The 15,054-nt window shown below is 42.9% G+C and overlaps 1 protein-coding gene across 2 annotated transcripts in view; it reads right to left on the reverse strand.

Annotated features, from left to right (window-relative positions):
- Window positions 1–1,932: 1,932 nt before the first annotated feature.
- DOK5 (docking protein 5) overlaps window positions 1,933–15,054 on the reverse strand; it is a 177,724-nt gene continuing 164,602 nt past the window's right edge. For both annotated transcript variants that reach the window (XM_008058454.2, XM_021712550.1), the window contains exons 7-8: window positions 11,120–11,240; window positions 1,933–2,702 (exon numbers count right to left, since the gene is read on the reverse strand). In XM_008058454.2, coding sequence (XP_008056645.1) covers window positions 2,638–2,702; window positions 11,120–11,240 — 186 coding nt within the window. In that variant the 3' untranslated portion in view covers window positions 1,933–2,637. The remainder of the gene's footprint in view (window positions 2,703–11,119; window positions 11,241–15,054) is intronic.

Here is a 15,054-nt window from a genome sequence, read left to right on the forward strand (position 1 = left end):
GAGAGGCTTAAAAGCTTTGTTGTTGTATAAGAAGTGTTTGTTGTAGTTTATAAATCTCTACCCATGCCTCTAGGTTTTTGTTTACCTCATAATATCTATGTTAATAGGTTAACCGGCTTCTTCTGCTTCTGTAACCCCTGCTGGCAGTGTGCGAGTGTTAAACAATAAGTCCCTTCCAAACTCCCCTCTGTCTAAGTTGTGACAGACAAGCCACCCTTATGGTGGGCTCTGTATTAATTCAAACCTGCTTGTATGCCGGAGCTGACCTATGCATGCATAGTCATGGTGACTATGCAAAACTTAGCTTCTAGTAAACATGTTCTCGAACCCAGGGTTCAGCTTATGCACAGTCACGATGACTGTGTGGACCTGGGCCCCCCGAGTAAATGTGTTACAAGCGCCTCCGGCTATCTAACATTCCAGAAGACCTAACTGGTTCTACCCCGCCCCATCTGACCGTTAGTGGTCAGTCATGGTCAGCTGGAGCCGGCGCCCGCACAAATCAAACACAAACCAACCAATCAGTATCTCTGTAACCGCACTCATACAATTCCATCCAATCCTGTGTGGACAAGTCTGTAATGCCACCCCACTCCTTCCAAATCATGTATAAAAAATGCTTGCAAACCTGAGTCGGGGCTCTCGTTCCTGTACCACTGCGCCAGTAACGGATGTGAGCCCAGACTCGAGCCTGAATAAAGACCCTCTGTGATTTGCATCGGAGCTGGCTCTTTGGTGGTCTCTCGGATTCAGGATTTGGGTACAACAAATCCACTAATTAATTGTTATTTGAATTCAGCTCTGCTTCCATTAATATTTCTCAACCCCTTAAAAAACACATCCTGACCAGCAGTGTCCTTGGAAATCCTAGCTTACTCAGATCCAAGGGATTTCACTTGGCAAACTTGGCTTTCAGCAGGGCCTTTGGGGTGCAACTAGTGGTGATCTTCAGTTTTGGAAATTAAGTACTTTTTAGAAGAAGTAGAAGTGAAAATGAGCCTCAAGTCTCTTTCTTGAGGCTTAGCAATTTTCTTTTCTCCAGAAATGATAAGAATTTTTCTGGTGAAAATATTGCTTTTGAAAGGGTCCTACTCAGTGCCTGCCACAGAGAAAGTATACAACCAATGTTAATTTGCTTCCCCTTGTGAAAGAATTCCATCCCAAGGATATGAGTTTATTCTTCTATTCATTCACTCAACACATATTTACCAAGCACTACTTTGTAGTCAGATACAACTCTAGAGCCAGAAAATTTGGGTTGCCAGATTTAGCAAAGAAAAATCGGACCATCCAGGTAAATTTAAATTTATGAAATATAATAACTATTTAAAAAAAATCCTGTCCCATGGAATATTTGGAACACATTTACTTATACTATAAAACTATGCAGTGCTTATCTGAAACTTAATCGAGTATCTTGTACTCCCTGCTCCCGTATCCTGTATTTTATCTGGCAAAGAATAGTAAATGAGACAGACACTACACCGGCTTACTCAAGTAGCTTTACAGGAACTCTAACTTCAGGTGCTCACAAGAGTCAATTCCCATCAGGTACGTCCCTAGTAAAAAAGCCTGGGGAACAGAATGACCTTATCTTTAGAAGTTCATGGCCACTGGGGACCCATTTAGCAGGTGTCACTGTATTGTAATTGCAATTTTATTTCCTTGTCATACTCCTCTCTTTGGAATTAAGGTCCTTGGACTGTGTTTTTTTAATCTCTATATCCGTAAACTCTAGTCCAGTGCTTGGAACTAGGAGACGCTCAGTACAGGCAAGCTTAATGAATTAGTGAGTTAATGCATTAGTAAATGGTTAGATTTATATCAAACACAATGAAGAACCACGCTCACAGCTCATACACAAAATATCCACACACTCTTCAGAAGTACTTAGAATAGAGAAAACCATGTTGTCAAAATCCAAAGACCATGTGAATGAAGAATGATCTTTTATTTTTTAAATGTTTTATGAAGGTACTCCAAACAAAAATAAAGGCTTAAAAAAGAGGGTGGGGGCAAGGAGGGCATAAAAGAGAAAAACTGTAACTCTGTAAACAACACTTACTAGAGGGTCCTTTAAAAGAACAGCTCTGAACAGAACAGTAAGAGTGAGTCAAAGCACTGATTTCACTAATTGGTAAAATAATCAAATATGATTTCCAGGAGTTAAGCAGAACCACAGTATTAATAAACGAGGAATAGGTTGTAAACAAGTAACAAATAATTAAGAGCCATTTTTATTGTCAGTACTGACTGTCATACAATTGAAACACTCAGAAGGAAAATCACAAGAATTCACAAAAGGACAGATTCAGAGAAGTGCAAGGGACACAGTATCTACAATAGAAAATCATTTTGTGGCATTGACTCCTTTCTGTCCAGCTGTAAAAGAGGGAACAAAATGTCAATATCTATAGAGCATGTCGTAATTACACTGAGAATGAAAAAAAAAGAAAAAGAAAAGAAAAGAAAAGAAAGGAAAGGATTGTATTGCAGAGTTTTTCAATGACCACACAATCAGCCAGGACTTTAAGCTTCTTTTCCTAGTTGTTGCTTCTCTGCTGTCATTCTGTGACCTCTTGGGTGGATTTGTGGCTGACACATCACACGTGTGTTAACAATTCTTGGCAGTTCCTGTCAGTGCTCAGATCGGTAGGCTGGAAAAGTCTCTGTTCGATGAAGCTTCAGCGGACTGGTGACATCTTTTCCAAAAAGAATTTAAAAGCAACAGTTACATTTTGGGAAAGTCCACAATCAAATTAGCTGATAACAAGCTTCTACATACCAGAAATACATAACACACTTATGGCAGGATTTTTTTCTAAAGGCTGCTCCTCAATGATATGCAAATAAGGGTCATGAGAGATTGCATAATTAACATATTTCCATGTGGCCCTTGCATTGAGCTACAGTCAGCCTATTAGCAGTTATTTTCCTTACTTTTCCACCTGTGTTATCCCTACACCCAGGGCATTTAGGGGAGATGAGATAGAAACACAGGACTATGGAAACTTTTGGCTTACACACTCTATAGAAACCCGTCCAGCAAAAAGACAATATTAAGCTATATGTAGGTTGTAAATGTAAAGAACTTCCTAAAATCCATTAGCCTTTATTCTTTCAGGCTTAGCTTCCACATGAAGCAAAGCCAAGAAAGTCAACACACAAGACCACACATTAGCCATCTTTGTGACATAATACAGGCATTGCCAAGCTTTTTCTATAGAGTCAGAGACTAAATATTTTAGGTTTTGCAGACCACATGGTCTCATGGCAACTACTCAGTTGTCTGAAGCACAGAAGCAGCCGCCATTAACATATAATGAATGGGTGCGAGTGCTTCAATAAAACTTTATTGACAAAAACAGACAGAAGGCTGGATTTGGCTCATAGGCCATCGATTGCCAATATCCCTGTAGATGTGAGCCCCTGATTGAATAAAAACTCGAGGTTCTGCTGCCATCTGCTGGCTAAGCGTTACTACAAGTAAAGAAATCTACAGGGTCGGCTGTTGTGAAGAACCCTCAGGATTCAGCAGAGCGAAACCTGCATGGCAGCCTTGGTAATTAAATGTGTGGATCACACAGGCACAAGACACAGGGAGCTGGATGGCAGGCACATGCAGTGTGTATGTCCCAGCTACACACATTTGGAACAATGTTGCTTTTAAACACTGAACCAGGCAAAATGGCTTACGGTGACATGTGGCCATTCAGACTTGCCTGAATACTCTGTTACATCATCACCAACAGCCCTGATCTCAGCCCAAGTCCCATTTGATCCTCCTGCCAGAAGCATGGATGTAGACAAGAAAGAATATAACTTTGGACTCACTTTTACGCCTACAAAATGGGACGAATACATTTGTTTTCGCCCTCCTCACAGTATTGTTGAGAAAGAAAGGACACAGAAAGGACTTAATGAAATGTGAAGTCTTATATAAGTTACTATGGCCACACATTGAAAAAATAAAGTTATGGAAAAAGATATTGGCAAGACTCAAATCTGAAACAAACGAAAAGTATATATCCAGTCATGTAGTCACTGCTACACATAACGGTGATTATTAGTACAAATCTAGGCATATCTTTATCACGGTTTAATAAAATTTCCTGCAGGGAACAGACAGCATGCGAATAGTGTCAGCGCAAAATCCGAATCTTCAGTCAAGTGCAGAGAAAGGTGACTGAAGGTATTCATCTGGGGTCAAGTCAAAACGAAAACCTTTACAGCATCTATCATGATAGCTAACCGAATCCTTCTGACTTGGTTTGAATGCCATGTTTAGCATAAAGCCAGGAAATGAATTGAAAGACTTTTCGACCTCTGCCACATTCTTGCAGTTCACGTAAACGTCACAAGCTGGTACTGGCCTGTAGACTACATCTGGGTCCAGGCCTGTTCTGGCCTGCACAGGCTTGTAAGACATTGGGAACTGCTTGTCAATATTTAAAGATCTTCAGACTGCTCATAAAGACATTCACTCTGTTCTCTTGGAAAACAGGAAGACAAAACCGGCCCTATGTTCTGCCAAGCATGACGGCTAAAGATTACTGCAGTCCTTCTGCTCTCTCTGACATTCACCAGGGCCACTGCCACTGCCATACCTGTCCCATTTCACTCATTTCACCCACCTGGCCCCAGTAGACAAGCCAGTTTGAGACCTTTCACCTATGCCTGTCATCCTTTCACCTTTGCTCAAATCTTAATCTATCACTTCTCTCTGAACTGCTGCACATACATTGTACGTGGCTGTGCTAGAATTAATGTTGAAAAAACAATGTCAAGGTCTCCAAAGTAGCCACTTGCTCCAAGAATTCATCAGCCTTCAAATAAATATGTAAATCACAGGGGCTGGAGGGAATTCTCTGGATAGACTTCAGTCTCAGGGCTCATGCATTTGAATCACCTGCGGGAACAAGATTTCTTCCCACAGATAAGGCCCTAAGATGACGGAAACCACCATGGGCTTGCAGTCAGAACACTGGAGTTCTACTATCACTTCCTCTACCCGCTGGCCACTGACCTTAAGCAAGTACTTGGCCTCCAAGCGGCTCAAGTTTTTCCATTCATCGAAACAGGATAGTCCTTCTCCAGCCAACTCAATCTGTTGCCAGGAAAGCCAAACAAAGACACGTGGAAGATGCCTGGTGCAGTGACACACATAGGTGGGGCCACTCTGGTTTCCTAAAACTATCTGAAGTCAAGTCTGATCCATGACACAGGGGCCTGTTTTTCTTTGTTCTTTGTTTTGAAACAAGCAATGCTGTCTTCCAAACCAATTCCAGAAGATGGGTTCTGACGATATTGGAGCCATGGAGCATGAGGGTAAAGGTTGCTGTAATGATAACTTTGAGAAGGAGGTGAGGGAGTTTTAGGAGCCCTGTGTTGAAGCTGGACACTCCCGTGCTCACGGGCAATGGCCTTGGGGTTGACCTCTCACTTCCCCTCTTGTCCCCTTGCAATTCTTTAAATTAAATTGGGAACTAATTCTGACACTGCCAGCCTCAGCCTTCACACTTAGAATAAGCATATCTTGTCTGTGCATGGTGGTTCACACCTATAATCCCAGCACTTTGAGAGGTTGAGGTAGAAGGATCACTTGAGCCCGGGAATTTGAGAACAGCCCAGGCAACGTAGCAAGACCTCATCTCTACAAAAATAAAAATAAAAAATTAGCCAGACGTGTACACCTGTAGTCCTAGTTACTTGGTAGGGTGAGGCAGAAGGATTGCCTGAACCTGGGCGGTTGAGGCTGTGGTAAGCTGGGATCGTGCCACTGCACTCCAGTCTGGGCAACAGAGTTAAACCCTCATCCTCCCCCACAAAAAAAAAAAAGAATAGGAATAAGCATGTCTTGGCCACCATAACCACAACCCAAGCTGTCTCTTCACGCCCTTTGGCACCAGCCACACTGCCTGTTTTCTGCTCTTTGAACGCCCCCAGCTCATTTCTATCTCAGGGACTTTTCACCTGCCGATTTCTCTATGCGGAACATTTTTACCTGATTCTCAGAATGGCTGTCTCTTCTCAACTTAAGATCTTGGGGTAAGTGCTGGGGCTTCCAATGACTACCCCATCTAAACAAGTCTTTTGGTCATCGTCTTCCCCAAAACAACAACTCTATTTTGGCAATTAATAATGCTTTTTTTTCTACTGCTGTATGTACAGAATTATAAATTAACTATGTTTGATTCATGATTGACTGTGACTCTTCATTGGATTATAAGCTCCAGGAGGGGTGAAACGTGCCTGTCTAGTAGCTCTAGTGTGTGTTTGTCATGGAGCACAGTGTGTGGCATAGAATAGATGCTTAAAAAACTTTTACCAAATGAATGAGTGGGTGAATGAATGGAGAGATGAAAACTATAGAACTCTAACTACTTACTAGATAAGTTATCTGAGACACATCACTAACTCTTCAAATTCTGTTTCTTGTAGCAAATGGGGATAAAATGATGGTAGCTGTTTTAAGGTCTAAACAGGATCATGCATGTCAGGTCCTAGTGCACAGCCTGGCACATGGTAGCTTTTAGAAGGACACTCATGGAATATGGCTTGATGCCCTACTGAGAAAGAAATCTGGTAGATTTTGGAAGCAAAACCTCAATATCCCAACCAACTCATCTTCGACAAAGCATCCACTAACAACCACTGGGGAGAGGAGAACTTATTGAGTAAATACTGCTGGGAAAACTGGCTGGCCACATGCAGAAGATTAAAACAAGACCTCTACCTATCATCATACACAAAAATCAACTCTAGGCTGGGCATGGTGGCTCAGCCTGTAATCCTAGCACTTTGGGAGGCCAAGGCAAGAGGATTGCTTGAGCCTGGGAGTTAGAGATCATCCTGGGCAACTTGATGAGACTTCGTCCCTACAATAAATCAAAAAATAAGCTGGGCATGGTGGTGTGTGTCTGTAGTTCCAGTTACTTGGAAGGCTGAGGTGGAAGGATCAACTGAGCCCAGCAAGTTAAGGCTGCGGTGGCCGTGAGCAAGTCTCTGCACTTCAGCCTGGACAAGAGCGACTCCAACTCAAAAAAAAAAAAAAAAAATCAACTGTAAATTTCAAACTGTACAAACCTTAGAAAATGCAGGAGACACCCTTATGGAAATTGGAACTGGTAACCAATTCCTGATCAAAACCCCAAATGCTCATGCCATAAGAGATAAGATAGGCAAGTAGAACCTCATCAAGTGGGGAGACAGCCCACAGACTGGGAAAAAATATTTGCCAACTGTCTATCTGACAACGGCCTAACATCTTGGATCTACAAGGAAGCCAAAAAGTGCTGAAAAGAAAAAAAAAAAAAAGAAAAACCAGCCCCATTACAAAGTGGACAAAAGATATGAATAGACACTTTTCAAAAGAAGACATACTAGCTGCCAACAGATACATGAAAAAAAGTGCAACCTCACTAACATCAAAGAAATACAAATTAAAACCACACTGAGATACCATCTAACTCCAGTCAGGATGACCATCATCAGTAACTCAAAAACAACAGATGCTAGAGGGGATGTGGAGAAAGGGAACACTTCTACACTGTTGGTGGGAGTGTAAACTAACACAGCCTCTGTGGAAAACAGTATAGTGATTCCAAAATATCTAAAAATTGACCTTCTGTATGACCCAACAATCCCCGTTCTGGGAATATACCTGCCCATCAAAAGTAGTCTGACTTAAAAAAAAAGGGGAGGTACATATACATGATGGAATATTACACAGCCATAAACAAGGACAAAATTATGAACTTTGCAGAACTTGGATGGACTTAGATTCTATAATACTGAGTGATCTTTCACAGAAACAAAGAACTGAGTATCACATGTTCTTACTCATAAGCAGACCCTGAACAATGATACCAATATTATAAGAAAGGATTAGCAGCAGTGGGAAACTTCCAGGGGAGGGAGGGGGAAGCACTTCATCGATAAGGGTACCTGATCTCAAACCAGGTGAAGTGAGGACCAAAGTCAGGTCCAAACTTTACCTGTACACTGACCACTTGCATACCTAATCCTGAGTTGTACCCCATGTCTTTGAAATAAATAAATAAAAATACATAAGAAAAAATCTGAGGCTCTACTACTTCACTGGTGACATGTTGGTGTTTGTTTGTATTTTAAAAAGGGGGGATGAGGTTTCGTGTCCAAATAGATTTGCAGAGCTTTGGGTTGAACAAGATTAAACAAATCCTTTATTGCAGGATATTTCAGAGCCTTGAAAATATTGACTTTCATTCCAAATCTTCGAGAGGAGAATTTAACATGCAGTGTTTCCCCAAAACTGGTTTGACCACAGTACTTTTCTTAGGGATAGGATGTTATCCATTGTGATTAGCATGCTACAGAACACAATTTGGGAAATGCTGCTCTTGTTATTTTATCTGCTGCATTCCTAAAAGAATCCTGTGAACACTTGTTGAACTTGTCTCTTCCATACATTTCTTCCATGGTTTTCATGATGAACCTCTTTCCAATGTCGATTCTATATCTGTTCCACCACAGAAGAGAATTTCTTTTTTTTTTTTGAGTTGGAGTCTCACTCAGTCGCCCAGACTGGAGTGCAGTGACCGCTCCTGGCCACCGCAGCCTTGACCTGCTGGGCTCTGGCGATCCTTCTGCCTCAACCTTCCAAGTAGCCGGAATTACAGGCATGCGCTACCATGCCCAGCTGATTTTTTGATTTATTGTAGAGATGAGGTCTCGCCAAGTTGCCCAGGCGGGTCTCGAACCCGCGGGCTCAGGCAATCCACTCACCTCAGCCTCCCAAAGACGCAGGATTACAGGCTGAGCCACCAAACCCGACTAGAAGAGAATTTCTATATGGACATTTGTAAATAGAGTGGGAGGAGGAAGAAGGGTAGATTAAACATGTCTTAGTGTATGTGACACCAAAACTAGCACCTCCCTCTCTCCCCAACCCCGAAAAACAGTACTAAAGTAATAATTCCAAAATCAACCAGCAGGTGGCGCACGAGGACTAAATTTGAGGAGGAAATGAACTTTTTTCCCTCAAACTAGCTTGATAAATTCCTCCATAGGGGTCTGTGTGATTTCCAACATTAACAATCTGTCAGAAAAAAAAAAAAAAAATCAGCCTGAAATCTATCAAGGTAGGTGAATTGGCCAGTTGTAACCTATAATCACCAGCAAAACGAGAAGAAATGATGGGCTCTGTAACTCCATGTGTCTCACACTGGGCCGCCAGGTCATTAACTTTTCCTGATTTTATTTTATTTTTTTCTGGGATGTAAGGAAGGGAGGAAAGAAGAGGAAAGGTAGGTGGCTTAAGTCAAACAAACATTTTTCCCATTTATTTGTCTCATAAATAACCACCCCTAATAAGCAAGATGATTTTAGGTAGGCTGTGAACATCTTTTAAATCTCCAATAATTATTATTTATCTTAAGGTCTATTAGAAAAGTATAGCCAGAGGTTATATTAGTATAATGATAGTGAAATATGCTTTTCTTTTTTAAAAATATACTTAGAAGAGACAATAAAATTGAATCATGGTTTAAGTGGCATGTACATGAAAAAAACTGTGATGATGTCCCTTAAATATTGCAAAAAGTTCTAAAGTTGAAATGGACACTAATGGCATTTGTGACAACCTGACCTAATTCAGCTCTCTCTGTAGAAGCATCTTGGAAGGTCAGCTCATTGGCAACTATCAATTCAGTCATTCGCTTCAGCAGCTCCTACAGGCACTCAGGATCTATTTTCGCAGTCCCTGCAATGTGCCACACTCTCTGCTAGGGACACAGCGTGGACTCCATAAAGACTCAAATGTACATTCTCTCCACGCCTTAACATTACACAGTCTTTCAACAGATACTAATGGATCAGCCTCTCCACACAGGGCACTGGGGGATAAAGTAATAAAGATTAAAAGAGGCTCAGCTCTCCTGCCTTCCTGGACATGATTGCTTCCTAGAAGAGCCAACCATGAATCAAGTGGCCACACAATTAAATACGAAATGAAAACGCGTTAAGGGCTAGAAAGGAGAGGGTTATTGTCTCCATGTTGTGAGTGCACACCATCAGAGGTGCCCATGAAGGTTAGAGTTGTCTGGAGGATGCCCCCTGAAGTCTGAGGGGTACTGGAGGGGGAGACCTGAAGGTGACCAAGAGTTAATAGGGTGGGAGAAGGGCACAGCCTGCAAGAAAAGCTGGGGGGGGCGGAGGAGGGAGGACCAGCAGGAAGGGTTGAGATGAAGCCTGCTGTGAGCGGGGGACAGAGCCCGCATGGATGGCAGAGGCCATGGTTTTCTCTGGTCATTCACTCATTCATTCTTGCATTCATTTATTCAGTAAATTTCTGCGTGTAAAGTAGGCGTAGTCTAGGCATGCTGTTTCAAGTTTGGTGATCTTGCACCCCATCGTTGCAAAGTCCTTCTGCAAGCATCTCCGTGTAGGCTTGTTTGTTTATACATCACATATGCACAAGCTGTTCCTATATACTATGAAATGTAAAAAGGCATATTTGAACGGAGAAGAAAAAATTTAAATAGAATTTTCGATTGTTCTTGTCGTCCCCCCAGTATGATGCTTCAGAGATCACCTCTCTGGGAAAAGGGCTTGTTAGGATTTGCTTAAAGTCATTCAGCAAAACTGAAGCCATGACGCCCTGCTAGGGTCATATCCACCCAGAAGCCTTGTTAAAACCATAAGTGGCCAGGCCCCACCCTCAGAGTCCCTGATTCAGTAGGTTTGGGGAGAGGCCTAGAAACGTGTGTTTCTAGCAAGTTCCCAAGGAACGCTGATACTACTAGTCATCCGTCTACGAGACTGTCTCTGGAATCGTGAGGCCCAGCCTCCTGCCCAGACCCCGTGTAGGGTGTGCTCCAAGTGCAGAGTGTTCAGTCTTAAGATCTACCATTTCTGGCATTAAGGGCCCAAGAATCTGCATGTTAAACAACTTTCCCCAGGACATGGTGATGGATGCAAATATTTGAGAACTGAGGTCTCTAGAAAGATCGTGTCTCATGTTGCAGAGCCTTGATGGGGGCCCTGGCTTGGGAAGAAGGGCGCTCGCCAGCTGTCACGCAGCAAGCCAAGCTGAGCTCCCACCCCAAGGCCCAGCGCCCACACAGCCTGCCGCGCTTACCTTGCAGGCGGTAGAGCTGTCCCGTGCTGTGCTGCCGTGTGATGTGTTGCCAGTAGGCACTGCGGGGCAGGGGCACCATGGTGCTCAGAGAGGCGGCCCGCTCACTCATCTTCATCTGGAGCTGCGGTCACAGGGAAGAGAACGGTGTGTCAACAACGCTGGGCTGAGAGACATCTGACTGAGGGCACCAGAGAGCAGAGTCACAGAACCACAGAGCTAGCTGGTGGGCAAATCGGTGAGCGCTGGCGGTGGCGGAAGACACGGGAGCCAGCCATTGTGTTTGCTGCTTAGCATCCTCCCATCACCTGCCTCCTGGACAACAATGCACTGATTTTTTTCTTGGAGGAAGCTGCCTCCAACTCATCCCATCCCTCTCGTCCTGGTGGGGCCGACCCCACTGATTCCAGATTGGGCGGGTGGCCCACGCCAGGCCAGTTAGACACCATCCCCTGAGACATTTATTAGCACTTTCATGGAAGAGAGTGGCAGTAGAAATAAACTGTTTTGTCATTTTGTTCATTGCTATATCCACAGGGTTTAGAGTCGTTTCTGACACATAGTAGATGCACAAGAAATACGTGTTGAATTGAATGAATGGGCATTCGTGTGGAGTTGCTAAGAGGAATGAAGGCAGAATGGAGCCTGCCTAGAACGACAAAGGGAAAGCATGAGCATTCAGAAGAAAAAGGCCAAGACCAGGAGAGCAAGATCTCGACAAGTGTCAGAGGCCGGCCTCAGGTCATTCCACTGTATGCACCAATTACTCCTTTTTAGTTTAAGCAGGTTTGAGTTGGGTGTTCTATCACTAGCACCAGAAAAAAATTTTTTTAATTAAATTAAAAAACCCATCTGCTTGAACGAAGGCCTTTTCTCAACTGATCATGGTTCCAGGTGCTGAGGGAGGAACAAGGGAAAGGTAGGTTTTGGCTTCAAGCAGCTAAGGGTGTCTCTGCAGATACACAGTGCAAGTCCCCTAGGTCATCAGAGAGCAGCCAATGGCTTGTCCAGCCACACCAAGGGAACTGACTGTACGCAGGAAGAGAAGTTTCCAAGAGGAGAGAGCCTGGCAGGATGGGTAGAATAAAAGGAAAGGTGAACGAGGAAAATGCATGGAAGAAGACCTGAGGTACCAGTGTGAGCTGCCTCAGCCCCCTTGCATCTGAGCCCTGGTCTTAGACACAGTCGGACATCAGTTTATTATGCCAATGTATGCGAAGTGACGATATGCAAAGTCTGATTTCCTGGATGCTTGAATATCAAATAATCTACCTCCATCTTAAAAAGAAAACACACTCACAGACTTGCCTAAGATGTTTATTGGGAAAATAATTTACAACCCGTAAAAACTGGAGGCAACTTAAGTATCCCTCGGTCAAGACCTGGTTAACTGCACCTGGACACAATGGAACCCTCGGCAACTTTTCACCCAGAAATGGGAGATTTACACAAATGGAAAAGGAAATGTGTGGGAAGGAAACATGAAGGAAACACAGGGAGTTGCAGGTCTAGCGGAATGCCATGTTGGTTGCTCATATGAAAAGCATTGGCATGAAACACTTACCCGGTTGGGGAGTATGAGAGTTCAGCAAAATGACAGCTGCTTGGCCTTGACTAGCGACAAACAGGTACAAGAAAAAATGGAGGTGATGGAGATGATGATGATGATGATGATGATGATGGTTAGAAACTGCAATGCCCGCCGGGCTCGGTGGCTCAGCCTGTAATCCCACGCCTTTGGGAGGCTGAGGTGAGTGGATTGCCTGAGCCCGCGGGTTCGAGACCCATCTGAGCAGCGAGACCTCATCTCTACAATAAATCAAAAAAAATTAGCCAGGCGTGGTAGTGCGTGCCTGTAATTCCGGCTACTCGGAAGGCTGAGGCGGGAGGATCGCTGGAGCCCAGCAGGTCGAGGCTGCGGTGGCCAGGAGCGGCCACTGCACTCCTGTCTGGGCGACAGAGGGAGACTCCAACTCAAAAAAAAAAAAAGAAAAAGAAACTGCAAGGCCCATTTAAATATTTTTTTTAAAAGAAAAGTGTCCCTGTACACATCTCATCAGCACAGTAGTGTCAGGCATAATATCTGTATATTCACTCAACAAAGCCCAAATAATATAAGGTTTCACACCCTAGAGACCAAAACTCATTGAAGTTGATGAGTCTCAACTTGAAATTCAGATGATAACCATTCACTCAAAAGATAATTTAATTGATATGTATTGCATTTACATGTGCTGGATTGATTTCCCTACTGCTTTCATAAGAGCACAATTACCAAACATGTCCACAAGTGGAATCATAAAGCCCTAGGTTCCACAGGAACAGTTTTTTCCTAAAAAGTGCTCTGTTCGAGCAAAAGGTCAAAAAGCTACGCTAGTAGAAAAGTTCTGTGGCTATTTCTTTTCATTTTTATTTTCTTAAATTATTTTAACTGACAAATAAATATCATGTACAATGGGGTACAATGTGATGTTTCAATCTATGTATACATTATAGAAAGATTAAATCAAAATAATTAATATAATTCATTACAGTAGCTATTTCTATATATATGAAAGTCTCAAAAAACACCACAAAAAACTACTTATCAGTGACTTTTGGTGACATTCAACCTCATTTGCATGGAATGCAAGAAAATAAAGAAAAGACCTACATTTATAGAGACTGGTTATTAGAGGATTTGTTTGTTTGTTTGTTTGTTTGTTTGTTTTTTGAGTTGGAGTCTCACTCTATCCCCCAGACTGGAGTGCAGCGGCCGCTCCCGGCCACCGCAGCCTCGACCTGCTGGGCTCCGGCGATCCTCCCGCCTCAGCCTTCCAAGTAGCCGGAATTATAGGTGCGTGCTACCACACCCAGTTAATTTTTTATTTATTGTAGAGATGAGGTCTCGCCAAGTTGCCCAGGTGGGTCTCAAACCCGTGGGTTCAGGCAATCCAGAGTTTTTTAATATAAAGAGACTCTATTGAATTTAATTAAAAATTTAATATAGAGAAAACATGTGGGGATACCCGTCACTTCAAATTACTCATTGTTTTACTGCAAATGTTTAGGCAGCCCGGTATGACTTGACTATATTTTTAGAAAGCCTATTTAGGAACAAGAATGAGATGACACCAATACCATGTTGTGAAGCGGATAGTACAAAGCCTGGTTCTAGTTTTTCCTCAACCCTTTGAGAGAGTATCTAATTTTACAAAAGGGAGCGTTTTAATTGTCTTTGGAGGAAAATTGCGAGAAAAGCCTTCTCATTTAACAACGCAAACATGTCCGAACAATGCTCTGAGGGTGAGAAGACTTGAGGTGGGGACTCCTTTGGGGAGCGTCTGGCTGGGCAGTTTCCTTCCCTCTTCTGTATTGTGGGGTCCCTCGTGTCCTTGATATTGACAACCAGTACGAGGGATGTGATGGTTCTCTTGCCCAGCACTGGTGTAAATACAAACAAGCACTCATTCCTGGAGGAGTTAAAATTGGGTTAACTGGAGTACATACAGAACGTTCCCCAAATAATCATCTCATTCAACAACATTTTGTTACAACTTTGATATATAAAAAAAATCAGTTCCTGGCACATCTGCCTGGGTTTCCTCTGAGTCTGTTTTCTTCCTACATCCCAAAACAGTGGCCATTAGGTGAACTGGCATGTCTACATGGTCCCCATCTGAGTGAGTGTGAGTGTGCCCTACAATGAGACAGGATCCTGTCCAGGAATAAGCTGATCCGATGGACTGGCCACCAGCAACCCTGAACTAGAATCATTGGGTAAATAATGATCTTACTTGTTTTTATCAATCTTTCTTAAATGTATGCATAACTCACGTTTACTTCAACATTTAATATTATAGTGTTAAGGGATCTTTATTTAGAAGTTCAGTAATATTTTTGTGACCAGAAATGGGCTTCAGGAACATAACTCTTGTTGCTATCAATCAGCCTGTGTC

The sequence above is a fragment of the Carlito syrichta genome, unplaced genomic scaffold, assembly GCF_000164805.1.
Source record: "Carlito syrichta isolate Samal-C Ts95f unplaced genomic scaffold, Tarsius_syrichta-2.0.1 Scaffold303347, whole genome shotgun sequence".
Lineage (NCBI taxonomy): Eukaryota > Metazoa > Chordata > Mammalia > Primates > Tarsiidae > Carlito > Carlito syrichta.